The sequence below is a fragment of the Tupaia chinensis genome, unplaced genomic scaffold (genome assembly GCF_000334495.1).
Source record: "Tupaia chinensis unplaced genomic scaffold, TupChi_1.0 Scaffold000258_1, whole genome shotgun sequence".
NCBI classification, from domain to species: domain Eukaryota; kingdom Metazoa; phylum Chordata; class Mammalia; order Scandentia; family Tupaiidae; genus Tupaia; species Tupaia belangeri.
This window is the reverse complement of record NW_006159738.1, coordinates 15,179-41,761: the sequence shown is the minus strand read 5'-3', so window position 1 is coordinate 41,761 and position 26,583 is coordinate 15,179. Positions and strand designations below refer to the sequence as shown.

Genomic DNA, 26,583 nt, shown 5'->3' with positions numbered 1-26,583 from the left:
GGGCCCGGCTGCAAGGCTATTCTCTTTCATCGCCTGGCCCAGCCGACTCCACTGCCATACACTTGTTTTACCAAACTCGGGGGAGTGCGGGCGGCGCCCCAACACAGCCTCTTCCACGTGCCTCGGTGCAGTCCCCACCAGCGACCACGAGACGGTGAAAACAACGGCATGGCCCAGCATTCTGTGGGCACCGGCAGCGGGAACTATGCCCCAGGCCCCACTAGCACCCCCGCAGTCCCGAGAGCAGAAGCCTGCCTGCTGGGGGAGGCAGAGTATCCGCTCTCCCTCTCTGGACGAGGCCAAGGGTCCCTCCTGCAGGCGCACCTTGGCCCAAAGGCTTCAGAGGGGAGGGGTGCGGTGGGTAGAAGGGTGCATTCCTAGACAGGAGCCCCGGAGAAAGGGGCAGGCCCCAGGGTGAGGGGGGCTCTGGAGGGTAGTTTCTGAAATCCAGGGCTCAAGGATAGAAACCCTCGAAACCCCCAACACCCACCCCAGGGGTGAGGAGCCGGGCAGACCCGTGGTCCTGGCCATGCCCAGACGCATCTGCCTGCCTGCCTGGGGCCGCCCCATAGGGCTGCTTGTCTCCCTGTGATTCGGAGCTTTCTGCTCATGCTGAGGCTGCACCCTAGACATGGGGTCAGGGGCTCGGGCAGAGCCATGAGGTCCGAGAGCCCAAAAGCCCAGGCTGGATCTCAGCCCCCACACCAGCCCCAGGACACCCTGGAAAATTCGTCATCCACACGACAGGGACGGGGCAGGCCCTGCCTCTCAGGGTTGGTGTCAAGACACACGTGTAGAGTGGGAGCCTAGTGCTTCCTGGCTCTGGCGTCCCTGGCACAGCTCTGGGCACAGGGGAGGGGGCGGGAGGGCTGGGAACTGCGTGTGGTCCTCACTATGTGAAAGCCTGCCCCACTCAGGCCCTTGTGCCTGTTCTCTGTCCTCATGGCCAGCCAGGTGCCCCTCCCATCTCACGGACGGGCAGAGCAAGACCCAGCGACAGTCACGGAGTGGGGAGGGTGAGCGGGGCTCTCCGCGCCAGCGGACAGGCCTGGTGTCGGCACCTCGGCGCACGGTGTGCCTCATCCCTGCCTGCCCTGCTGCGCAGCACAGGGCCCCAAGAGCCACCAGACTCTGCCCTGCCCCACGCCCACCGGCACCGAAATGCAGGCACGGGCCGACATGGCTCTTCCACAGCCATCACCACCCACTCCTGCACTCGCCGGAGGACTGATCCCTCCGAGCACGGATGGTGTTCCAGGACCCCGGCATGTCCGCGCCCACGGGGGCCTCTGGGGCTCCGCACGCGGCTGGACTCCCTGTGAGGACGGGAAGCCCCCTAGGGCTTCCCGTGGTGACCACACCGCAGGTCCCCACCTCCCCTCGAAGCGCCCTCCGCCTCCTGCCACCACTCCATCCACACAGCCGAGGTGCTAGCCACGTAGGTCACCCCGAGGCCACTGCACCAGCCGCGGTCACCACACAGGCTGCATCTCCGAGCCGCGCCCTGACAATGTGCAGCTCGGAGCCCGTGACGGTGCACACACAGTCCTGGGGCCGAGGGGAAGTGACCCGTCCGAGGACACCCTGGGCCAGACCTCCCTCCGCCCGGCTCACGGCCGAGCACGTCCACGCCGCCCCAGCACGGCCTCGGGCACCCGCGCAGCGAGCAGGCCCGCAGCCTGGCCTCACCTTTCTTGGCCGTCTCCATCTCCTCCTCTGTCCAGCGCGAGCTCTCGTTCATCTCCAGCGACGCTGCAAGGCAGACGGGCGGATTGGGTGGCCCGTGGCGGACCCGTGCGCTGCTTCCCCTTCCCTGACTGAGAGGGAGTGGACGGGGCCTGGCGGGGCCCCTCACGGACCTGAGCCCGCAGGGGGCCCCATCTTCCATGCCTCCCGCCCCGCACACCATCCCCCCGGCCGGGCGGCTAGCCACGTAGGCCACCCCGAGGCCCCTGCACCAGCCGCGGTCACCACACAGGCTGCATCTCCGAGCCGCGCCCTGACAATGTGCAGCTCGGAGCCCGTGACGGTGCACACACAGTCCTGGGGCCGAGGGGAAGTGACCCGTCCGAGGACACCCTGGGCCAGACCTCCCTCCGCCCGGCTCACGGCCGAGCACGTCCACGCCGCCCCAGCACGGCCTCGGGCACCCGCGCAGCGAGCAGGCCCGCAGCCTGGCCTCACCTTTCTTGGCCGTCTCCATCTCCTCCTCTGTCCAGCGCGAGCTCTCGTTCATCTCCAGCGACGCTGCAAGGCAGACGGGCGGATTGGGTGGCCCGTGGCGGACCCGTGCGCTGCTTCCCCTTCCCTGACTGAGAGGGAGTGGACGGGGCCTGGCGGGGCCCCTCACGGACCTGAGCCCGCAGGGGGCCCCATCTTCCATGCCTGCCCGGCCAATCCCATGAGGTGCCCAAAATCCTTGAACCCTCACACGGCGCCGGGTGCTTCTAGGGGCCCCAGGCCACGAGAGCCCCACCCAGCCCCCAGGGCCAGCGGACCTGCAGTCACCCTGTACAGGTGGGGAAACTGAGGAAGCCGAGGTCAGATCCTAACAGCTGCCCTTGTGAGCTTATCACCGAGAAGGGACAGCCCCCGGTGACACGGGGGCGAGCTCCAGCTGCATTTGTCGGACCACGGATGACTTGGAGCCTGGCCACCTCTTTGTGAGGAAGCCCTGAGTGTGGTTGGCTGGCTAGCAGCTTCCCAGGCTCTGCCGTGCAATGCCGACAGCCCCCAGCACACGTGTGCCAATCAGAAGGTTTCCAGGGACCCCTGGGGCACCACGGCCCCAGTACACCCAGTGCTAGGACGGGCTTCCTGTGGTAGTGGGTACCAAGCCTCTGCTGTGGGCACCTATAGCCACTCCCCGAGTCCCCGTGGACTTGCGAGGGGCAGGCATGAGGGAAAGATTGCAGTCTCGTGGACTCCACGCCCAGGATAACGCCAGGCCCAGCGCTCGCGCTCCCTGCAGGCTGGCTGAGGAAGGTTCTGGCAGGAGGGATGCATGGCGGACGCCGGGGGGGGGAGATGGTCCCCACGCCAACGACAGCCCTGCATCACCCTTGAAGGACCAGACCTGCCTGGGCTTCCCTGTCCCTGCAGCCATGCCTGACCTATAGGGTCTCACCGACTGCCCCTTCCTTCCCGCGGGACCCCCACATGGGCTATCTGAGTCCATGCCGAGGCGGAAGGTGCTGGATGTGCATCGGCCTGGGGTCCTGGAGACTCATCCGCACAGGCCCGCACACTTCTGCAGGGAACCCTTTGCCTGGAGCCTGCAGGTACGCCACCACCAAGTGGCAGCTAGAAAGTGCCCAAGGGCAGGACCAGCAGTTGGCGTGATGGCTACATCTCTGGACTCTCCTGTAGTGGACTGTGGTTCGAGTCCTAGACATGGTGGCTTAAACTCACACCAGGCGTGTGTGCGTGCGTGCCCAAGATCCCGAGGAGAATGGAGGAGAAGGGATTGCGGTGTGGCCATCCTCCTGGGGGTGATTTCTCACTTTCTCTCTCTGTCTGTCTGCCTTTCTGGCGAGCGCATGCACACTCTATACTAAAACCTCCCCCCCAAAATAATAAATAAATGAAAAGAAAATGCCCAAGGGAACGGCACCCGATTTGTGGGCAACAGAGCTGGGTTCAAATCCTGCCCCTCTGTGAGTGAGGAGGCAGCAAGGGTCTCTAAAAAGCTCAAGGAGCCCTTGCTGTCAACTGGGTCCCAAGGACCTCTCAGGGGAAGAGAACAGGCTCCTGTCTACACCCAGGGGTGGGGTCTGAGAAGTGATTCCTATGTGCATGCAGGGGTACGTGTGCTCTCGGCTCCGGGGCTCCGTGGAGGACGGGGTGGCAGGCCCAGCCCTAGACAGTCAGAGGGCGCCGAAGTAGACACCGCTGCCCCCTGTGGCCGACCTTGGGAACTGCCACTCATCCACCTCTACTGCCTGCACATAAACCTTCAGGAGAGGGGGAGGTGCAGGGCAGCTGGGACCAGCAGAAAGAGAAACAGGCCCACAGAAGCCAAGGTGCACACCCACTCCCCTACGAGGGTGGGGGCGGTACACACCCTCTGCAAAGCGAGGGCTGCCTGGGCTCCCCACAGCCTCACCTGCTGTGGCCAGGACTCCACTGGAATCGGGTCCGTCTGAGCTCCTGGGCGGCCCCCGAGTTCACCCCACAGTACAGGGACCCACGGTGCCGACCCCTCGTGGGCAGGCACGGGGAGGTTATGGGACTCGCCCGGGACACACCGCGGGTTGACCCAGGTCACCGGCCGCCCCAGGCCCTGGCATGCTGCCACAAACCCGCGCCCAGCGCCCCAGCCCCTGCCCGCCTCACCCAGCTCAGCGCTCTGCTGCGGGGTGACCGCCTCCTCGCTGCTGGCCTCGCTGGCCATGGAGCGTGTGATGCGGCCCTTGCGTCGCCCCTGGCTGTTGGCGGTTCTGCGGCCCTTCGAGGCCACCGCCTCCTTCTCATCATTGTCCTCCCCCGAGGTGTCATCCGTCTTCTCCCTGCCGGCCAGGGAGGGTGTGCTGGGTGGTCTCGCTGGCCCGAGAGGCCGGAGGGCAGCTCCCTGCACTCTGGCTGCCCAGCTCTGCAAGGGCCCGCACTCCTGGGTGAGCAGTCATAGGCCAGGCCGTGGCAATTCCAGCAAGGGGCGACTACGGTGAGTGCCACCCAATCACCAGGGGAGGGGTGCGGGCTGGAGGGAGGGCGTAGGGGAGGGGGAAAGGGCCTGGACAGGAGGGGTGCGGGGGGTGTCCCCGGGATGGGAGGGGAGTATCGAGGGGAGCCCTAGACAGGAAGAGTGGTGGGGGAGAAGGGCCTGGACAGGACGGGCATGGGGGGGTCCCCTGGACAGGTGGGGAGTATCGGGGGAGCCCTAGATGGGAAGGGGAGGCCTGGACAGGAGGGGCACGGGCTTCTGCTCACGCTGCTCACCAGGGGCGTGGGCTGGGGCTCTGCAAGGTCGTCTTACAGAGACACTGCTGCCTGAGCCCGGAGTCTAATTAACCCGATGGCAGTGGGGGCTGGTAGCATCCAGCAAGGCCACGCCATTCCCCCAAGAGATCTCCCCAGGGCAGAGATCTCCCCAAGGCACGGTCTTGGCCGCTACGTCTGGAAGAACAGCCAGAGCAAGCTAGCCCAGCCAGGTGCGTGGGGGCCTGTGGGCGCACGTGACCCGGACGCGGGAGCCAGGGCTTTCTCAGCCAACAGGGTGGGGGGGGTCGCTCTGAGCTCTGCCTCTCCCCTCCGCCTCCCCATTCATCTTCCTGAAAGGCCCTAGCAGGAGCTGTCTGGGAGCTGGGCGAGGAGGCCAGATGCTCTCCGAAGCCACATTCCTGGGCCGTCACAGGTACCTGGCGCGCAGCGCGCCGCCCCCGCCCCTTCCCGGAGGGCTGCGTTCGCTGCCTGGCAGGCAGGAGGGAGGCTGGCAGGCCTTGATCTCCGAGAACTCACTCTGACATGGGCAATTCAAAAGGTGAGAGCTGCCTGCCAACATGCCGGGTCCTTCCCTGGCCTAGGGGACTGGGGCGAGCAGGCGGAGGGGGAGGAGGGGGGGACGGCGAGGAGGAAGGGGGGCGGTGGAGTTCCGAAGTCACTGCCTGGATTTATTAGCTCGGGAGCAGAACTCAAATGAGCTATCAGACTCTGAGGTCTCCAGAGGGTTCGAGAGGGCGGAGGAGCCAGAGGAGGAGGGAGGAGGAGGGGAGGGAGACGGGCAGACATCCCATCCGGAAGGGGCTGTCGGAGGGGACAGAGCAGGAAAGGCCCCTTCCCCCACCTCTACAGAGGCTCGCCCAGGGCTGAGACAGAAGAGAGGGGAGGGGAACAGCTGCCACCAGGCAGAGCCGGGCAGAGGCAGCCAGAGGCGGGCAGAGGCGGGCAGGGGCAGGGCGGGCCTTACTTCATGAGCTCCTCCTTGTCGTTCTCCACGTCTGCCTTCTCCTCCTCCTTCTCGGCCTCCTTCTCCTTTTCCTTCTCCTCCTTCTCCTCCTGGCTGCTCCGGGGCAGCTGCTGCTGTTGCTGCTGCTGCTGTTGCTGCTGCCGCCAGGAGGGAAGGGCAGGGAGGGGTGACAGGTGAGTCGTGGGTAAGCGAGTCAGCCAGGAGAGGCCATGGGCACGCGGGGACTCAGAGCCTGCAGGCCTCGTGGGGAGAGGCCACATCCGGGCCCGTGTGGAAGTTGCGGAGAGGCACACACACTGGTACCAGATGCCCTGAGTGCGATCCTGCCTCCACCGCTCAGAGCTGTGTGACCCCGGGTAAGGGTCTTAACCTCTCTGTGCCGATTCCCACCTTGAAAACGGGTAACTCAGGGTGCTTGAGCCTCTGCCAGGGGCTGGGAGGTTGCCGCGAGGGACTCCTTACAGACACTGAGAACCGCCTGGTGTCGGCCAGGGGTACCGACGTGGTGGAGCACCACAGGGAGGTGCCCTGGTCAGCTCCAGGCAGAGCCGGTGAGCACCAGGGAAGCTGGGGACACACCTCTGACGCCCCAGCCTGGCCCAGCCCTGCCCAACAAGCTCATGCCACCCTCCTGAGCCTCGATCTCCACGTCTGTAAAATGGGGAGGTAGCTGTGACCCGTGTCACCCAAGCAGCTGGGCTGGTGGCTGCTGCTCCTCCCCCGGCCACTCTGGTGGCCTGGGCTCAGCCTCCCTCTCACACTCGCCCTCCGAGGGAAAGAAAACAAGCCCATTTTACAGGGCAGATCAAAGGGGTGCAGGCCAGGGCCAGGCCGCCGCCTCGTGGGGCGTCTTCCTTTCATCCTTCCCAGCCCGGCTGCTGACCGTCCCAGCAGGCCAGGGGAGAGGTGCGAGCAGCCGGCGGCCCCTCCCAGCACCGCCTCCCAACTTCCTTTCTGTTCTGCCTTCTTCTAAGGCACACGCGGACGCTCCTGGCCACCCTAAGGTGCCCCCTGCGGGCAGCTGCCAGGCCAGACCAACTTTCCACCCTGCAGGGCCAAGTGGACCGAGAACAAACCCGCAAGCTCCTTCTAGTGTGCGCTAGGCAGTCGCAGCACTCCGACCCCAGGAGAGCAAAGCGAAAGCGGCCGGGCGGACGCAGTTGGCACGGGGAAGCACACCAGGCTGTCCTGCCCACGGTCCCAGCCCCGTGCCTTCGACTCCATGGCACTGGTAACCATGAGCTCTCCAGGGCACCGCCCCCACCCAACCCCAGCTGCGATCTGCCCTTTCCTCCCCGAGAAGCCCCTGCGTTCTGTAAGATCAGCCCACGTCGCCTGATTCCTGCCGGGTGTCTGGGTGCGTGGACCAGTCTGTGCGCCCCTCCCAATCTCAAACCCTCAAACAAAAGCGAGGGCTGACACGGGGATCGAGGGGGCTGACAGGGAGGCTTGTTAGGGTGCAGGTTTACAGAGGGTTTACTGGCGTGCACAGGGCGAGAGTCGGAGGGCAGGACCCAGGGAGGGAGGCAATGCTATGGCCGGCAGGACGGAGCTCCTGCCCTACACACTGCCCAGCCTGGCTGTGCCGTCCCAGCACTCCCAACCTGGTGTCCTCCATGGGCAGGGTGTGCCTTGACACCCCCTGGTGCCGAGGCAGAGTCCGTGGGCAGCCCATCTACTGTACCCAGAGCTGAGCAAACTCCTGCCTCGCCGTGCAGCCCTGCACGCATGTCCAGGGCCAAGGTGGGGCCGCTCCTCCCACTGCTCCTGGGAGGTCTGCCGGGACAGGGCAGCCCGCTCAGCGCCCCGCGGCTGCTCTCTCGGTTAACCGGAGGGCGTGCTGCTCAGGCGACACCCATGCCACATGGGTCCTCAGCACAGCCAGTGGGACAGCCACGCCTGCCAGGGTCACAAGCTCCCAAGGCCCCACGGACAGTGTAGTCAGGTCACAGGGCACCACGACAAAGGCCTCGTGCGGGCCGCACTAGTAACAGCCCAAATCCAGGCTGAGACCCCCAGACCCAGGCCCTGCGTGCCCCAGGGGCGCCCCATACGGCCACGACCAAAATGACACCTCCCCAGGGCTGGCAGCTGTCTTCTGCGCAGGCCAGATGGGGACAGCGGACCTGGTGGGCCGTGCACACTCTGTCCTGCGGTCACGGCATGAAAGCAGCCATCGCCCATCACTTGGGCAGACTGTGCCGATAAAACTTTATCGACAAAAGCAAAGGGTGGGCCTGGGGCCGTCCTTTGCCACCCTGCTCACCCACGAGGGTGCACAATTCCCGGGGAGCTGGGTCGGGGTAAGGCCTGGGACTGCATTGCTGGTTGGCTCCTGGGGCAGGTGGCTGCTGCTGGCCCCCAGGCCATGGCGAGGAGGAAGGCCAGCAGAGGCCCTTGTCCCCTAAGCACTACCGAGTGATGCCACTGACAGCAGGTGATGCCTGTGGACGCCCATCCCCAGCTTGAGGGGCCTGGGAGAAGAAGAATCAGAAAGAAGCAGAGCTCACCCCACACCTCCACGTGGCCACGGCCACAGCAGGGCTGCCGTCTGCTTCTCGGACACGATGCCCGACAGGCGGGCGATGGCTTTTTGTCCAGTGCTCAGTCCAAACCACACTGCAAGTCTACGGAAGACCTGACTGGATCTACAGTTAGCCAGAACTAGGGTTTCAAATCCTTGAGAGTCCTCATACCCTGGAGCCGGTGCTGAGGCCCGGATCAGGGGCTGTGCACAAAAACACAGTTAACAAAAGTGGCAGGTGCTCGCTGAGCACAGGAAACACTCCCTGAGGCCTTCTCCTCCTGTCATGCCTAAATCCTCCTGCAGCCCTGGTGTCATCCCTGTTTCACAAAGGACAGCACCAAGGCACAGAGAAGTCACAGAACTGACCCAAGGACACACAGCACTTCCTAGCAAGGTCCTACAGTCAGGTGGCTCAGAGGCGAAACGGGACACTGTGAGACTGAGCCCACGCTGCCAGGAAGCCCTCCCTGAGCATGCCGGGCACACGGGCCATCTGGGGCTGGCTGGGCCAGGGCGCACTGTGCTGTTGCTACCTGGCTAGGGTGCTGTCTCCGTCTCTCCCACTCATGGGAGACATAGACGAACGTTTTAAATAAACAGAAAGCTGCTACAGCCCGGGCTCTGCCTCCCTGCCATGGCCAGGGGCGCACGTCCATCCAGCCACACCGTCCCACCCACGGATCTCCTCTCCATGTCACGTGCTCAGGTGACAAGGCTTACAGCGTGAGCTGAGAATGTCCCAGTGCCCAGCGACACCGCCTAAGGCATGTCCTCATTCATTCAACCAGCGGACATCCACAGTGCATCCTGCGGGAGCTGCTCTCAGACACTGGTCTGAGAAGCAGCTTCAGGGATCCGGGTCGGGGCCGGGGTCGGGGCCGGGGCAGGGCAGTTTGTTTCTGGCAGCCCCTTCCCAGTCCTGTCGCTCCTGGAAAAGCACAGGTAGGGACGGGACCTCGGCCCATGTGGGCGTCTTAAGACACAGAGGGGCTGCAGGCAGCTGCACCGGACCACGAGCCCCCTGGGCTGCCTGGTCCCTGAAGGCCAGCTGGTAAGCACCCGTGGCTGGATCAGTAAGGCCAGTCGCAAGGGGGAAGCACGGTCACCTGGAGGCCGGGGTGCCAGTGACCCTAAGCTAAAGGGGAGGCTGCAGCAGGAGGCGGGTGGCGTGGCCACACCCCATCGAAACCGCAGTCCCTCTGTCCTCTCTCCTGCCTTCTCATGCAAACAAAAACACCGAACAGAAAAACACAGCAGAGAACTACACATGGGTCCTCAGTAAGAGTCGTTAGAACACACACCAAAGGCTCTGAGTGCTCGAGCACTGCCCTCCCCAGGTCCTGGGCCAACGCGGTACCATCCACACTCTGGGGCTGCTGTCCCCTGGATCCAGGTGCTGGAGCAGGACCGAGCGCTGCGCTCCGGGCCAAGCCCTGCAATTCTGAGCACACACACCGTGGCCCCCTGGGGTGGGGCCGTGGGTACATTTACCCCACCAGGGCAGGCGGCAAAGGCAGCAAAACCGCCCTGCTCCCCCGGACGCAGCTGGCTGTGAACCAGTGCCCCGCTATGCAGTGACGGCGTCAACCGAGGTTGAGCGACACTGACACGCTGGATGCCGGCCTACAGAGGGGGGCTGGGGCGGCCGAGGATCACGTTAATCCTGAACCAGACGCTGGTCGCTGTCTAGAACTGAGCACAGTGCTCACCTCAGGCCGCGGGCTAGCCCCTGCCTTCTTGCCCATCCCAGGCCTCCTGGGAGATGCCACGCTCCTTCCTGCTTCCTGGGGCCTTGGCACTCCAGGCCCTCTGCCCGACCAGGGGCTCCTCCGTGCTCAGAGCTCAGGTGACACCTGGGGAAAGCCTCCAGGGTCACCTGCGATGTCCCTGGCTGCTCCAGACTAGAGGACCTTCCAGGGGCCCTTGACGTCCCCTGGCACAGCCGCGCTCACTGAGGCGTGTGCCGTCCACCTCCCCACAGCGTCCGCCAGGAGCTGGTTTGTCCTGTTTGCTGGGGAACCACCTAGAATGGCATCCAGGAAGAAAGCTACCACGCAGCGCTGCCTAGGACGCGGCCCCAGGACACTGCCCCAGGACGCTGCTGCCCTGCTCCAGATGCCCCAGCGCTGCCCCAGGACACAGCCGTGCTGCTGCCCTGCTCCGGAGGTCCCAGCGCTGGCCCCTGGAGTCTGCCGGACCCGCCCACCGCCTGGCCAACAGCACTCACATTTTCCACCTCCTGCCCACGTGGCCTGCCTCGAGGGGGCTGGCGGAGAGCCGGGTCTCCCCTGCACCACTCCTGGCTCGGGCAAAATCCCTAAATGGCAGCCGGGCTCACTCTGTCCCTCGGGTCTTGTCCTTCCTGCCCCCGGGGGCCCGCCCACCAGCTGCTTCCCTGAGAACACTATCCTGGGGGCACATCTGGCTGACAGCCTAGGCTCTACCTCACAAGCAGGACAGGAACCAGAGACGGCTGCTTGCTTCAGCACCAGATCTGCCCAGGTCCAGGCCGCCGGCCAGCCCCAGCAGAGAGGCTGCTGCCCTGTACCCCTGGGTGCCTGGGAAGGTGGACTGGACCCCCAGGCGGGAGGCGCTCCGGGCAAGGGCAGAGCCGAGATGTAAGCACAGTGGCCAGGGGGCTGCACGCAGCCAGACCCCAACCCAGCACCCAGGGCCCAGGGCCCAGGCCCGCCCCAGGCGAACACGGCCGGTCCTGCCCTGGAATGACCTTCCCGGTCACACCGTCCCTGTGCAAGCTGCCCGAGGCACACGGGCCGCTGGAGCACCACAGCAGCGGAACAAGGTCACCTGTCTCTTGGCAGGGAGCTGGGAGAGGAGGGGAGGTGGAGTGAGACGGAGGAGGCGGGCTACAGCAGACCTGGAGAGAGGACAGCCAGGCAGCAGAGTGACGCGGAGAAAGGTGGAGGAGAGGAGGAGAGAGGCAGGAGAGACGGGGATGAGTTCATGAAGACTGAGACGGTAAGAGACTCAGGGAGGCAGATGAGGACAGAGGCAAGACCAGAGAGTGAGAGATAGGGCCCCAGAGACAAAGGGGAAGAGAGACAGAGAGACAGACAGACACAGCAGCACACAGAGAACACAGAGCAACAGGGATGAACGGGAGAGGGCAGGGGAGGGTGTGGGGCAGACCAGGAAACCGGAAACAGAGTGGCTCATAGCTGCAGAGGCTGAGCGCCTGGAGAGGCAGAGCCCAGAGGGCCAGACCATGGGAAGCTGGCCAGGGCACGGGGCAGGTCACACCAAGGAGCAGCAGGCCAGACTGCAGGGGACACACCGCAGCCGGCTGGGACTTCTGCCCTCTCTTTTCCTGTCCCCTTGCCCTGTCTCTGCAGAGAGAGACGCCTGCAGACCACGCCAGCCACCAGGTGACCCGCCCTGCCCCGCCCTGGCACCCACTGCCCCTCTCCAGGTGCCACAGGGTCCTGGGGTGGACGAGGGGAACTCACCCTCAGGGAGGCCCTGGGCCATACCGCCCCCAGCACTGCCAGGGTCGGGCCCTGCTGACTGGCCCGTGGGCCTCACACCCGGCCCCCGATGGCGCTCCTGGGCTCTGCTTTTGCAATTCACTAGGCAAACGTGGCCTAGAGACCACTATGCTGTCACCAACATGGGGGATGCTCCCCAGCCACACGGCTCGTGATTCACCTTGGGGAGCCCTGGAGAGGATGCACAGCCTACAGGCTCAGTAGCCGCAGCCAGACACAGGGACTGGGTCCGAGGAGGTGGGGGTGATGGCATGCATGCTGAAAGACTGGGCCTTGGCCTGAAGCTCCCTCTGTCAGAACACAGAGAAGCTTCCAGAAGGCGAAGGCACCCTCCATTAAACAAGCAGACCTGCCCTTCCACGTGACCAGACCACAGCCCTCGCCTCCGGTGGGATACAGGGTCGGGCACCGGCCTGAAGGCACTGAGGAGGGGCTAGCCCTCTTGGCTCAGGTCCCCTCAGTGACACGGCCTGGGGGTCTGAACCAAGACACCCCATGGCCAGCACTGTCTACGAGAGAAGCGTGCACTCCACACACGGCACCGCCTTTTCAAAAGGTGACCACGGAAGCAACAAGGCTCTGGGCGGCGGGCCCGGGAGGTTCTGGGTTCAGTCCAGAGCCCTCCCCAGTCCACCAGGCACATCCGGGTCTGTGACCTGGGCTGGCTGGAGCTGGGTGGATCGTGGCGTCGAGACCAGGCTGCGGGTGCTGTCTCTGAAACTCTCTCTTAATCACGGAAAAAATGCACAAGTAAGCTTGAGAGAGGGAAGGCAGAGCAGAAATACACGCGGCTGCGGCCGGGGCAGGGAGGACAGTGGTCAAGGCCCAGTCGGAGCGCATCAGCGTGCGGTCCTGGGGAGGCGGTAGCGTCCGCTGCGCACTCGCCAAGGTAAAGCACTGGTTTGCAAACGTGCCCAGAATAAGCCGTTCCCGCTCTCCCTTCCAGAAGGACCTGCTGCCCCAGCCACCCTCGGCTGTGCCCTCAGCTGCCAGCCCGGCGGGTGTCCACGCAGCCCAGAGCTGCTGTGCCAAGTCAGGCCAGGCTCGGGCAGCCAATGACCACAGTCCCAGTCCCACGCGGGATCCCCACAGAGGCCAGTCCAGCCCCAGGCACAGCCTCCACAGTGGCCGAGGCTGTCGATGAGCCCCCCTGGAGGCTTGGCCTCTCCTCCAGGCCCCTGCCTCTGCTCAGGGCAATCCAGGCTGGGAGTCGTGACATGTCATCTTGGCCACGGCTGCGGGAGGTGGGGGTGCAGCCCGCCCTGGTCACGGCGTCTCCACGGCCTTCCCGGTGATGCCAACTCATGCTCACGTTCGAGAGCTCAGCCTGGGAAACCCCGTCCTAACACACTGACCTCGGGGCAGACACCCGCAGGGCAGAGCCGAGGACGTGGGCTGCAGCCAGCCTAGGCAACCAGGGTGTCCGGAGGAAGAGATCTCATGGCCCTGAGGGTCATGTCTGTTGACGCCGCGGATTCCTCTTCCCCCGACGCCCACAAGTGCCCCTCCTCGGATCCATTCAGTCCCACTGAGGAAGGAGCGGAGGGGAGGGGTCCCCTACCCGGGCCTAGACTGTGGGCCAGCCTACCCAGTGCTGGCACCTCTTACTGGGGGCATGAGGAGGGTGGTCGTGCCCGCCCCCCCACCTTGGTGTCCCACCTAGCACCTGACCCTACAGCTCGAAATCGGACAGCCTGAGGCATTGAGACCGGCTGCCCCAGCCTGTTCCCGCCATCATTCCGGTAGCTCGGGTCTGACGCACCGAGGTGATGTCCCGCAGCTGTGACACGCAGCAGGCACTCAACAAACACCCCAGTGAGCACACACACACACCGTGCGTCCAACACACCTCTCGGGGTGGGCCAGGGCGAGCTTGGAGACACAGGGCAGGATGGCCACCGAGGGGCAGCTGTGCTGACAAGTGGAGTGGCCACTCATGGCCATGCTTGGTGACCACAGGACCCAAGGCAGGGGTATCGCGCCAGGACCGAGGCTCCACAGCCTCCCTGCAGCCACCGGCCACCCGGGAGAGAGGGGACACATACAGACGGGGCATCAGAGACAGCAAGTGAGACCGGGAAGGGGGGCAGAGACCCCAGGAGAGCCCACAGGACTTCCTGGACATAAACGGTAACAGGAGCAAAGGAGAGCCGAGAGGGAGGCAGACAGACCCCTGGGCTGGAGGTCCCCAGCGGCAAGGGACAGGCAGGGCCAGGAGCTCAGGGCAGTCTCAGAAACAAACGCAGCACAGGGTGGGGGCTGAGCGGCTTGGGTACAGCTGGGCACAGCCGGTCCTGCTCCCGGCTGCCTGCTGGGAGGTCTTGGGGGTGCACCTGGAGTGCCCCTCCGGAATCCACATCTGCCCCCGACAGAGAGCTTCGCTGTGAGCCCCGTCTGCAGCCCTGATTTAGCAAGCCCGAGACAGACTAGAGAAAACCCTGGGTCAGGGTTAGCCTCTGGAGGACGGCTTCGTGGCCGAGATGCCCCCCATGGGACGGCCGTGGGACCACCTGGGACTGCTCACGGGCTGCCCAAGCCCTCGGCCCCAAGGGCTGAGCAAGCTGGGCTGGAGCTGCATCTGTCCCTGAACAGCAGGTGACTAGGCGAGTGAGCGCCTGAACCTGGCTGCCCTGTCCCCTCCTCTGTGAAATGGGGGTCGCGACAGGGTCACCCTGCCACACTGGTCAGAGCTGCAGCACAGCCCAGTTAACACCCCGCGACAGTAGTCCGGCGTCCCGGACCCCAGTAGAGCTCCCGTGTCCCACAGACCCCGACACCTGAGGACGGGGACACGGACACACACGAGGCAGCTCCTGACGTCTCTGCAGGAGTGGGGTTGACATGCAAGTGACGTCAGAGCCCAGAAGTGTGAAACCCATGCAGAGTTAGTACAGCATTTCCTGGGAGCTTTCTGAAGACCCCTTGTACTGGTAGGGACAAACTAAGTCTCTCCCGTGTCTGGGGGCCCAGGACGGCAGGGAGAAGCCGGCCCCCACCCTAAGAGCTTAACGCCAACAGAGACATGTTAAGAGAAGGCTCCCTTCTGCAGCCAGTCCTCACCCCAAGACCTCCGGGGGCTCGGCCACTGGGACGGCTAGAGAGCCACCCCTCGGGGCTATGGGAAAGGCTAGGCCATACCCAGGGCGGCAGGCAGGGACTGTGTTCTGCTTACCCAGAAGCCCACAGGAAGGATGGCGACAAGCACCGAAGGACCCAGGGTGGCTGTGAGGGTGGGTGGCAGGGCAGGTTGGGTGCCCTGTGCCAGGGATCCTTGTAGAATTCTGAGGCCCTGAGCCGCCAGGAGTCCAGAGCGCTGTTCGGCAAGGATGGACAGCTGGGGTGACCGCCCCAGCCCACCCTGGTCACCGCGCCCTGCACGACTCTCTCCACCTGGAGGCTCCCGCTGCACCAGGCGGGGTGGGTGGGCAGTGGCTTCACCACCCTCGGTAAGAAGCTGCGTGGGCTGCAGGGGGTAAGCCCTGTACACTCTGCAGGGCCAGGCGCGATCGGAATCCCAGCCCCGGGGGCTTCATGAACACACTGGGTGCGCACGGATCAGGTCCAAGATCCCGATGGGGTGGAGGGAGCCAGGAAAAAGGAAAAGTCCCATGTCTCTGACGTGTAAACACACACAATCTGACGTAAAGAAAATGACAAAACAAGACACAGCGGGCTCTGTCAGTCAAGTGTCTGTCCTCCCGAGCAGAGATGCTTGAACCTGCCCCGTGCCAGGATCGGCAATGGGACCGGGAGGTTTATGGGCAAGGCCGGGGGTTTCATAGCAACAACAGAGAAGGAGCAGCTCAGGCCCACTCTGGCCGAGACGGCCCCCGGACTGTGGGACACACACCCCCCGGACTGCAAGACGGCCCCCCGGACTACGAGATGGCCCCCGGACTGCGGGACGGCCCCCCGGACTACGAGACAGCCCCCGGACTGTGAGACAGCCCCTGGACTACGGGACGGCCCTCGAACTGCAGGACGGCCCCCCTGCATTCTGCTGCCGGGTGGGTTGGCCTAGACACAGTCACCACGGGAACGTCCAACTGTGTCGGCCCTGACGAGCGGGGACAGGTGGCAGGGCACATGTCCGCTTGGCACAGAAGCTGTTCCAGGGTACAAGGGTGCGTCTCCATCCCCGCAGGACCGGCCGTGCCAGCATCGCCACTGTGCTCCCAGCTGACCAGGAAGGGGGACTCCGAGACACCTCTGTCCACCCATCAGGGTGGAGCTGGTCTCCATTTCTTCACGATCAAGGCCCCAGAGGTACGGGGACTCTTCCCAACACAGAGCTCCCTGATGTCCCTGAGCCGCTGCGCTTGCGCTTTCCTCTTCCCAGAAGCCCTCAGCTCCCTGTGGCTCCCTCCTCGCCTCGCTGTGGGGCCCTCCCCCAGCCCATCCCGGCCCCTCGGGAGCCTGCAGGTGCATGCTGGAAGCCGCCTCCTGCTGCTCTGTGCCACTAGCAGCCACATGCTTCCAGTGCGTGGGTGGGTGCAGGCAGGGCACCCCTGCCACGCAGCACAGGGCAGGTGAGCCCTTGGAGCACCTAGGGGCTCCCCTCCCAGACAGCCTCAGCACAGTCTCCCCACCCTGCACACAGACGTGCTCTTGGCAGGGATGGGCCATCTCCAGCCCGCTGCCAGAAGGGCCCCATGACAGCAGCAGGGAGGACCTGGGGAGACCAGGCAGAGAACTGGCCCCGGGGATGCTCTGCAGACACCTGGCCATGCTTTGCAAACCCACCGCCAGGCTCCTCGCTCCCCAGGATCGCGATCTTCCTGTCCCCCGCCGCCCTCACGCCTCGATACACACGTGGTACCTGCCTGGCCTCATCTGACCTGCTGCCTTTGGGGCCCTGAGGCTTGGCGAAGACACTCTCTGTGTGTCCTCTGCAGCTCACCAGGTGTCTGCAAGCACACGGCCCTGGGCCGCCCAGCCAGGATTTTCCTGTCTGTTAGAGGCTGGCCAATTGTGGCTACAGAAAACCAGACAGGAAAACCCCATCCGCAAACCAGATAGAACCTGCCTTCAACAACCCATGGGGACGAGGACAGCGCTCAGGCCCAGGAACGTGGGCGCCGCATTTGCGCTGCAGCCAGGGCTGGTTATACCTCAGTGGCCGACTTCCAGGAGGGCAGGAGTGGGGCCGCCACCATGGGCCTGGTGTGCTGCAGGGCCTGACCCGGCCAGTCCAGGGCAGGGGCGTGGGCAGTGGGGAGGGAGGGCCTAGGGACACCAACATCAGGCAGCAGCACCTGGAAAACCTCAGGGTCCCCTCACCCCAGCTCGGGCTATTCTGGACTCTGCCACGGAGGCCCCAATTGCCCCTGGCCCCTGCAGGGCCCACCTCCTAGGGCCCCAACTGCCCATTGCCCCTGCTGGGCCCGCCTCCCAGGGCCCCGCCTACCTCCTAGGGCCCCGCCCACGATCCCTGCAGTGCACACCTAAGGCCCCAGGGCCCCGCCTCCCAGGCCCCCCCCCTGCAGGCCCAGCCCACATCCCGCCTACTGCCGGTCAGCAGACCTCCCACAGGTGCGCCCAGCACCAATCCCAGCAGTCTTTCTGCCAGAGCAACAGGGATCTGCCCTTCCCTCAGCTCCCACCTCCACCAGGACCACCTTTCCCTCTAACGGGCCAGAAAACCCTGCTGGCGGGTATCAGGAAAAGGCTCTGCGTGGACTCCAGGTATCTTTTGCACCAAAATAAATACGTCCTTTCATTTCATTTTTCCACGAACTCTGAAGTCTCATGTATTTTAGGCTTTTCGGGCAAGACAGTTTCTGTCACAACGGCCCAGCCCTGCCACAGGGGCATGAAAGCCGTTGTGGTAACAGGGTAACAGGTACAGGGTCAGGCATAGCCGTGTGCCAATGACACTCTGACGAACAGGTGGGGACCACACGCAGTGTGCCAACCAATGTGCCCAGCCCACTCTAACATGCGTCACCCTCAGTCCACCCTAAGCAGTGTCGTCAGATACACGTCGACATCGGATACAAGACAGCAAGTCGAGCACACGGTGGGGGGGGATGGCCTACAAGCTCCCCTTCTCTCAAATGTGCATTAAACACACACACACACACACACACACACACACACCCTATTAAAGTTGAAAACGGGCTGGCAGGTGGCGCGGTGGATAAGGGCGCTGGATCCCACATGGCCAACCATGGTTCGAGTTCCGGACCTGGTGGCTTGTGTTCTCACTTTCCCTTTTTCTCTCTTTCTGGCCAAATTAAAAAATAGCAATAACAAATGGTATTAAATGAATTAATCATTATTTTTAAAAATTTTTTTAAGTTGAAAACATGGTTACGTTTGTGGACCACGGACTGTTATCGCTCTTCATAACCTATTTTAAGGTAATTTTGCCATAAGGCACATGAGCTCGCCAGAGCGAGACAGAGGGAGAGTGAGAAGCCACTCCCCATGGGCATGGCCACGCCACAGTCCCTTCCACTCTCTCCCTCTCCTCTCAGGATTCTGGGCACGCACACGCACACACCCGTGTGACTTCTGAGCTGCTAGGTCTGGGACTCGAACCACAGGTGGACCACCCCTTTAGCCACAGGGACCCTGGGTCATCAGCCAGGTGGCCCGGAATTGTCCAGGCTTCGGACGTGCTCTGGGGGGGTCTTCCTAGCCCGGCTGCCACCAGGTCAGCCATCCGCAGAGCAACACGACACACAGAGGCAGTGACCATCAACCATGCGAGCCCGGCCACCAAGCAAGCAGCTGGGCAGACGGGGCAGGTCCCCAAGGACGCCCACCCCCACCTCTCACCTGGCCTTTTCCGCGGCGCCGGTAGCTCCGCCTCACCAGGCTCTTGTAGTTCTCGTTCTTCTTGGTCAGGTAGTAGTAAAGGACACACTCGGCCACTGTCTGTGTGACACGGAGAGAGGGACACGCAGGTGTCAGGGCAGAGCAGCAGCCCCGAGCCCAGCGTGCACCCTGGCTGGGTGACTGGACAAGCCGCCTAACTGTCTCAGCTCTGCACCTCCTTTACGGGCCGTCAGAGACCCCGTCCACGGCCGCGTACTAACCCAGTACGTGGGACGACACCTGGCACGCGACGGGGCGAGTGCTGCAGACGCGACGCCTGTCACCGCCATCGCTTTTGTTACTGACGATGATGAGTTTCTACGCCTGGCTCTCAGGGAGGACGAGGGTTTAGTCAGACGGGCAAACTCCAAATCATCCCCAAACGCGGACCCGGGGCCTCCCGCCTCCGTCCCCGCCTTCTCTCTGGAGTCCCCAGCCACTCTTCTGAGCCTCTTGCATCAGGACTGCCCCGTGTCCCCACAAAACCCTTCTGGGTCGACTTCACTCCCCTGGTGGCCTTTCCACATGGATGTGAGCCTGTGTGCTGGGAGAGCAGCCTGCTCGCTGGGCTCCCACTGGGCTCCCTGTCCGGATGGGACCGAGGAGGGGCATCCCCAGAAATCAAGGTCAGGCTGACCCAGCGGCGCGGTGGGCCCAGCTCGGATGCTGGCTCGATATCACTCACACAGTGCGGGAGGTCCTGCTCCTGGGATGCCCAAACCAAGGGTGAGCCAGGAACCCGCCCGAGAGGCATGCCATGAGGCCCGCCAAGTGCCAAGGTAGCCGGCCCCGAACCCCAGGCTGCCCTCCTCCCAAACCACCGCCACCTGGAGTGCGCCGTGAAGAGGCTATTTACAGGCGGGCCCAGGCCAACCCCAGCCCAAATGTGCCCGCAGCCCAGAGGACCTCGGGACAATCAGAGGCCAGAGCACGCGAATCAGGCCAGGCGGGAGCCAGCTGCTCCGGGACCCGGAGAGCGCCCGGTGCCCCGTGACCACAGCTGGCCTGTGCAGCGCCTGCCCTGCGGGGGCATGGTGGCCGTTTCCCCTGCTCCTGTGGACCTGGTGGCCTCTGGCTTGGCACCTCCTGTGTAGACCTCAGGCACACCTCTTAGCCAAAGGGCACCGTGACACCCACTCTCCAGGGCTGAGACGCCGGACCCCTGGTTCCTAACAGGCTGGCCCGGGGGCTGGTTGCTGAAAGCCCCACCTAGCATCTGCCGGGCGGCACCATCCACCCTGGGCCGGTCGTTGGCCCTGCCCGTTCCTCGCCGGGCTTCGGGGCCAGGGAGGCTTTTCTGCATGTGTCGCAGCTCCCTCCTGGGGGTCAGGGGGTGCGGACACAGCAACAACTGCCATCCTTCAAGGAACTGCCCACAACCCGGGAAGCCCGAGGCCTTCAGTAGCAAAGCCGGGTGAGCAGACGCCCGTTCCGAGAAATCTGACTTGGGCAAAGTTCCTTAAGACACGGCAGCAGCCCCCAAAGGGAAAACCATAGGGCAGGTCCTGGTTCCAGCCCAGTACGGCCAGGGGCTCCAGGGCTGCCCAAACCGCAAGAGTCTTCGAAAATCTCGTGGGAAATGCGGATTATGAAAAACCCCTTGAAAACTGTTTGTCACCCCCCATTTTCCACGAACTTTCCGAAGTCCCTGCGCACAGCCTCACCCAGGACATGGCGCCACCTCTCGCCCACCCATGGTCTCCGGGCTCTGCCTGGCCAGCCTCTTGGGTGCACAAAGAGGGGACACACTATATCTGCTTGCCAACAGGGGGCTGGAGCAAAACAGGGGTGCGGACAAGTCAGGGTGGCCAACGTGGTGTCCAGCAACCACTGGGGACCTCGAAGGTCACTGCACTCAGGCCTCTGGAGGCACACCCCTCCTGCCTGTGAAGCCGTAACTGGGACGGTGGGCGGGACAGCCTCCGGAGCCCCCCAACTTGTAAGAACACTTGCCGTGTAGGGGTCTGGCAGAAAGCCGGCGCCCAGGGCTCTCCAGGCCTGTCCACCGGCAGAGCCCGGGCTTCCAGGCTCCTCCCCTACCGCCCATGAGGCCAGGGCGGGGCCTGGCGGCTTCTCCCAGGAGCCAGGAAGGGATCATGGAGGGAGGAAAGGAGGACCTTGGCAGGAGGGGAGGTCCTTGGCGGCGGTGGGGGCCGACAGGCTGAGGCCTTGTGGCCAGGGGGGGGTCCACACCCTGGCTCAGGCCACGGGAAGTGGACCCTAAGGGGGCGGGGGCAGGGCCCCTGGGGGGGGCAGCGACTCACCTTCCTCTCCAGGAACGAGGCGATGAGGCCAAAGTTCTTGGGGTGCTGCATGAACCTGTGGGAGAGGGGGCGGCGTGAGCGGCGAGGGGCTTCCCTGCGGGGTGCTGTGCGCTCAAGGCGCCTGCCCTCTCCCGCCGCTCGGAGAGGGCGTTCCTGGGAGTGAGTCACTGGCTTTAGCGCCTTTGAAAATATATTTGTTTGTCCTGCTGGAGGCGGCTTCCAGGAAAAATGAGGACATTACACCAGCTCTGGTGGGGTCCCCCCCTCTAGACGCTGCTTTTGTTTCTCCCTCCAGCTGGGTCTGGGAAGCGGGGCCTCGCCCGGCCCACACGGGCCTGCCTGGGAACACGGGGCCCCACCCACGGGGCCACGGCCGCCGCGGGCTGCTGCGTCGGCCTCCGGGACCCGAGCGAGGTCCGAGTGCCGGGGAGGCGCAGGAACGGACTCGCGCCCGCGGGCTGGCAGGGAGTTGGTAACGTGCCAGCTGGCTTCCTGCGCGGCCGGAGAATTACTGGGAAACCGCGCGGCAGGGCTGAAATGTCAGGGCCAGTGGAGCAGGCGGATGGCGGGGGAGGGGGCTGGGTCAGGCCCGCGGGCCAGCCCTGGGTGAGGTCTGGGGTCCTGGCCCTGGTCTGGCGTCCCCGGGCTGTGCCACAGCTGTGCAAGCAGAAGAGCAGCAGCGAGCAGGACAGAGGCCGCCGGCTCCCACTGAGGACGCCAGGCCAGCGGCCTCCAGATGGCTGGGCAGGAGGCCAGTGGCCCCTCCCAGACACCAGCCGGACACCCGAGAATCTGGTCCGCCTCTCCTCCTTTCCCGGAGGAAGCAGTGAGTCGCCGGTGTCGGACTTCAAGCTCTCCTGCTTGGGAACCCCCTCGGGGAGCAGGAACAGCCGTAGCCATCGGCAAGCGCTTTTCTTTCAGGTATGGGGGCGCCTTTCTGTCCCCCTCCTGGCCCCAGGGGCATTTTCTTTCCTCCCATATCCCACCCATAGGGCTTTCCCAGGCAGAGATAGGGACCCCCAAGAGACCTGGAGTCAACCTTGGGAATCCTAGCCACCTGTTCCCTCCCGCACCATGCCGTGAAGTCCCTGCCAATGTGTACTGAAAACTTCCTAGCACCGGGCACCTCCTGACAGCGAGCGAGGGGCCGGTGCTGCACCCATTTTGCAGATGAAGAAACTGAGACTCAGTGGGGCCAGAAGAGCCAGGGCTTGGCCAAGGTCAGAGTGTGTGGCTTGCTCCAGGTCTGAAGCCTGACTAGCTCCAGGTCGAGGGGCGTGGCTAGTTGGAAGACAGAGGGGGCGTGGCTTTCTCCGTGCCGAGGGGCGTGGCTTGCGCAAAGCCAGAGGGCCCTGGCTACTGGAGGTTGGAGGGGGAGTGGTTTACTCAAAGGGGGGCGTGGCTAGCTGGAGGGGCATGGCTTGCTGGAGGCCATGCTGCCAGTATGGCGTGGGAGCCCTATGCTAGCGTCTCCATAGATCATGATCCCTTGGCATCTCCAAACAAAATCACTCTCCCGGGACGGCTCCCACCACCGGGCTGCGTGTGACGCCACATCGTCAGCAGCAGATGGCATCTTCAGGCCCTGAAGGGCAACATGAAACCTCCAGAAAGACTGGAGTCGCAGGAAGCACCCCAAATGCTTCTAGTTTCTTAAGAAAGCATGAATAAAATTGCCAGGCATACCAGGAAGGAGCTCTAATCTCCAAGGCCACAGTGACTCTCAGCAGCTGTGACTGTCAACTGCTTGGGTTAAAGACACGTATTAGACATAGAACTCGGCTTGACGGTGGCTTCAGTTCGCCACGGGGTCTCTCTGCCTGCCCCTGAGCGGGAGACTGCAGCAGGCCGCCAGCCCTGCTCCCACAGTGCCGACCGGTGCGGGGGGATGCAGGCTCCTATACTACCCCGCTTCTCTGCTTTACAATGTCTGTCACCAAAAGCTACTCTGAAACCTGTCATTTTCCCCCAGACCCTCTCAGGTCTCCCCTGCCGGCAGTTCAAGTTCTGCTGTCTACACGGGCTCATCTGCCCCTGCCTGGCCCAGACTCTCCCCATCCCTCAGGCCCCGCTGGGCACTTTGGGGCACCCAGCCTGGACTCTGACCCCCAGCAGGTGTTGGAGGAAGGACGCCCTTTCTCCTGAGGGGGAGGCCTTCTCCGGAGGGGGCAGGGAGGCCCCACCGCTCTGCAGACGGAGGGCCCCTACCTGTGCCTCAGTTTCCTTCTCGGGCATCCTGGGTCCTGAAGAGGCGCCATCCACCCAGGGAGGGAGCCCCGAAGGGCATCCTCCTGACGGCACATCCCCCCAGAACATGGGAACTACGGTAATGAAGGGGGACCGTGCTGGGTGCCATGTAGCGGTGTCCTCACAGAAAGGACATACCAGACAGAAGAGCCACGTGAGGACGGGGCCGAGCCAGAGTGACCGTCCACAGCCCAGGCACACCCAGCAGCGGCCACAGCCAGGGTGAGGGTGCGGCCGGGGCCATGGCCTGGATTTAGCCCTGGCCCCACCTCCGTTGGGCCCCCCACCTCCCCGGCCCTGCCTCCATCTGGGCTCCCCCTGGCCCTGCCTCCGTCTGGACCCCTGGCCTCCAGGACCCTGACACCTTCCCGCCGTCTGGAGCCACCAGTTTGCCTCGGCAGCCCAGGGACGACCTGCCGCAGAGGGCTGTGGGGCAGAGGACTCACTTCTCCCGGAAGGTGTCCTTCTCCTGCTCGCTCCACACGTTCATCACCTGGCGGTCCTTGTACACCTTCATGGGGTCGTCCATGAGCCCGTTCATGTTGATGAACTTGATGCGCTGCTGGTCCGCGTCGTACAGCATGGGCGGGATGACCGCCAGCTGGCGCATCTGCTTCTCCAGGTTCTGCCGGACAGAGCAGGGCCCGGTCAGTGCGGGCGAGTGCAGAGCCCAGGGAGAGAGCGGCGGGCTAGAAAGTTCTGAGCGTGGACGCTGGGGGAGCGAGGATTTGGAGGCCGCGACAGGTTTACGGCGGGCAGGGCTGTAAATTTAACGTGGAGAGCGGCACAGCCTTGTCCGTGCAGGGAGGGCAGCGATGAACCTTCCCTCTGGAAATGCACTGCCATGAAACACTCAGGGAAGAGACTCAGCCCGCTGGCCCAGAGGGCTCAGCAAACGATGCCCAGCAGGGGGTTCAGAGCACCCGCCTGGGTCTCAAGGACTGGCTGCCCCTCTGAGCATGCCCAGGGACATGGAGAACAAGAGAGGTGGGGCTGCCTCCTCCAGAAAGCCTGCTGAGGTTGCCACCTGTCTCCCCAGCCCACAGCACCTGCAGCATGCTCAAGTGGGAGGAGGACTAGGCAGCTTAGTGGTCAGTCAGCTGGGGTCACCACAAATCTCTGCAGCCCACCAGTCACTAGGGGTTGATCACCCCTCTCTGAAGGCCAGGAGGCTCAGGCCAAGGTCAACTAGTTCCCAGACCCGCTGCCCAGCCCAGCCCCTCAGCATTCGACATCTGGACTCTCAGCCAGGGAGAAAGTGGGACCCACCCGACTGCCCCCCCAGCTGGGCCAAGTGCCCCCACCGCTGGCCAGCTCTTAAGAGGAGGGCCAGCAATGGCAGAGACCTCCCCTCCAGGACGGCTGCCCTGCTGTCCCCCCCACTCTGGTCATGTCCTCTGACCACGGGAAGCCCTCTCCACTGCCTGGCACCCCACAACTCCACACACCCTTTGGTGGCTCTGCTGGCCAAGGAAGCTTCCATCAAGTTCCATTTCCATCCCTACGGACTCTGGGAAGAGGGGGGAGGGAGTGGTAGCCCAGATGCCACACACCCTTGGCCACTGGCACGGGGGCTCCACGGGGTGCCCACAGGCCAGGGCTCTCGGGATGGGGCAGAGGCCAGCCCAGCTGTGTGCCCATGTGCTAGGCAGGCCTCGGGACTACAGGCGGTGTTCTGCTTCCCATCGACTGGATGTTGGCTGAAGCAAAACATGTCATGAGACGTTTGTAACCAAGTGGCCCGGCCAGGTAGTCACCCAGGCTGGCTCATGGGGCAGTGTGTAAGAGTGCAGATCCCAGGGCTCTGCCCAGACAGCAGGCTCAGACTTCCAGAGACGGGCCAAGGACTCTGCAACTGAAGCAAGCTGCCCTCCGTACTCAGGGGGCCTGACCCTCGAGACCCAGGAGGGGACAAGTTGGCACCGACTTCCCCGGGGGATAAGTCTCCTCCCTGCTTCCTGGCCATCTGCGGGCTCAGGTGTCCAGCACCCCTGGGAGGCCATGTTGGGGACGCAGCCGTAGGCACTGCTGGCCTCTGACCTCTTGCCAGCCCCAGCCAGTGGGAGCAAGGCAGACGCAGGCAGAGCAAGAGCTGCGTCCTGTCCAGCTTGCGCCATGCTGTGCCGCAGCCCTCCCTGGCCATGCTGGGCCCGCACGCTCAGCTATGCCCTCTCTCTGCTCACCCCACCCGACGGCTTGTCCCGGGGGCCTCGACGGCCTCGGCTTCAAAACAGGCCCTGTTTCCCGGGGCTCACCTCCTGCTCCGAGAGGCCGTCGATGATCTCAGACACCTCGTGCTCGCTGCGGGCGGCCGACATGGAGAGCCCGCTGCCCCGCTGGCCCACCCTGCTGGGGACCGAAGGGACACATTCAGCACCGGCCCCTCGGTAACCGGGACACTCGGCTGGCAACCAGGACGCCCAGCCAGCAACGGGACGCAGGCCAGCCCAACCTCCCCAGCAACGGGAGTGGCAGAGGGCCGGACTCCCACCCACAGGGTCGGCCGGGGCCAAGGGTCCAGGGAGGACACAGAGCCCCACCCTGACCCGAGACCTCAGGGCCTCAGCCCCTTCATACCTCCCAAGACACCCTGAAAAGCCCAGCCACAGAGATCTGAGTTCAAATCCCAGCTCTGCCTTTACGGCCCCGGGCAAGGTGGGACTCCCTGTGGCCTCCTTCCTCCTGGCAGTGGCCATCCGAGGCTCACAGAGACACCCTGGCAGGTGCCTGGAGAGGGGGACACGTGGCTGTGACAGCGAGTCGGGGACCCACCCATCTGGCAGACATGGTGACACCTACTAGGAGTGGCAGTCACCTGTCCGCAGGCACTTCTTCACCCTGGGGGCTAGCACCCCAATCTCCACTGCCAGGCTGGCTCTCTACCCTCTGACCCCACCCCAGCGGCCTCAAACCCAGCGGCCTTCAGGGCCGTGAATGTCACAGGAGCCAACACAGGGGCAGGTACCAGCCACGGTGCCCCAGGAGGGTGCTTGCCCAGAAGTGGGTGATTCCCAGTCGGGGTCAGGCCAGGTGGCTCTCGGTGAGGCACGCGAGGGGAGACCCCGCCACTCCACCTGCCCTGGGGGTGGGAGGGCAGGTGCTATGTTGGCCCATCCCCATGTGGGCTCACCCCTGTGCTGGCCCACCCCCGCAGGCTCACCCCCACACTGGCTCACCCCTATGCTGGCCCAACCCCTGCGGGCCCACCCCCCACAAGCTCACCCCTATGCTGGTCCACCCCTGCGCTGGCCCATCCTGCTGGCCCACCCCTCATGCGCTCCTGCAGCTCACCCACCCCTGCGCTGGCCCACC

At 64.4% G+C, this 26,583-nt stretch overlaps 1 protein-coding gene across 1 annotated transcript in view; it reads right to left on the bottom strand.

Moving 5' to 3' along the window:
* Positions 1–26,583, bottom strand: part of NCOR2 (nuclear receptor corepressor 2) — a gene marked incomplete in the record, with an annotated part of 101,139 nt that overhangs the window by 60,883 nt on the left and 13,673 nt on the right. The window contains 7 exon segments of the mRNA XM_027772161.1: positions 2,185–2,247; positions 4,336–4,508; positions 5,906–6,042; positions 18,722–18,820; positions 21,025–21,079; positions 23,718–23,896; positions 25,527–25,620. Coding sequence (XP_027627962.1) covers positions 2,185–2,247; positions 4,336–4,508; positions 5,906–6,042; positions 18,722–18,820; positions 21,025–21,079; positions 23,718–23,896; positions 25,527–25,620 — 800 coding nt within the window.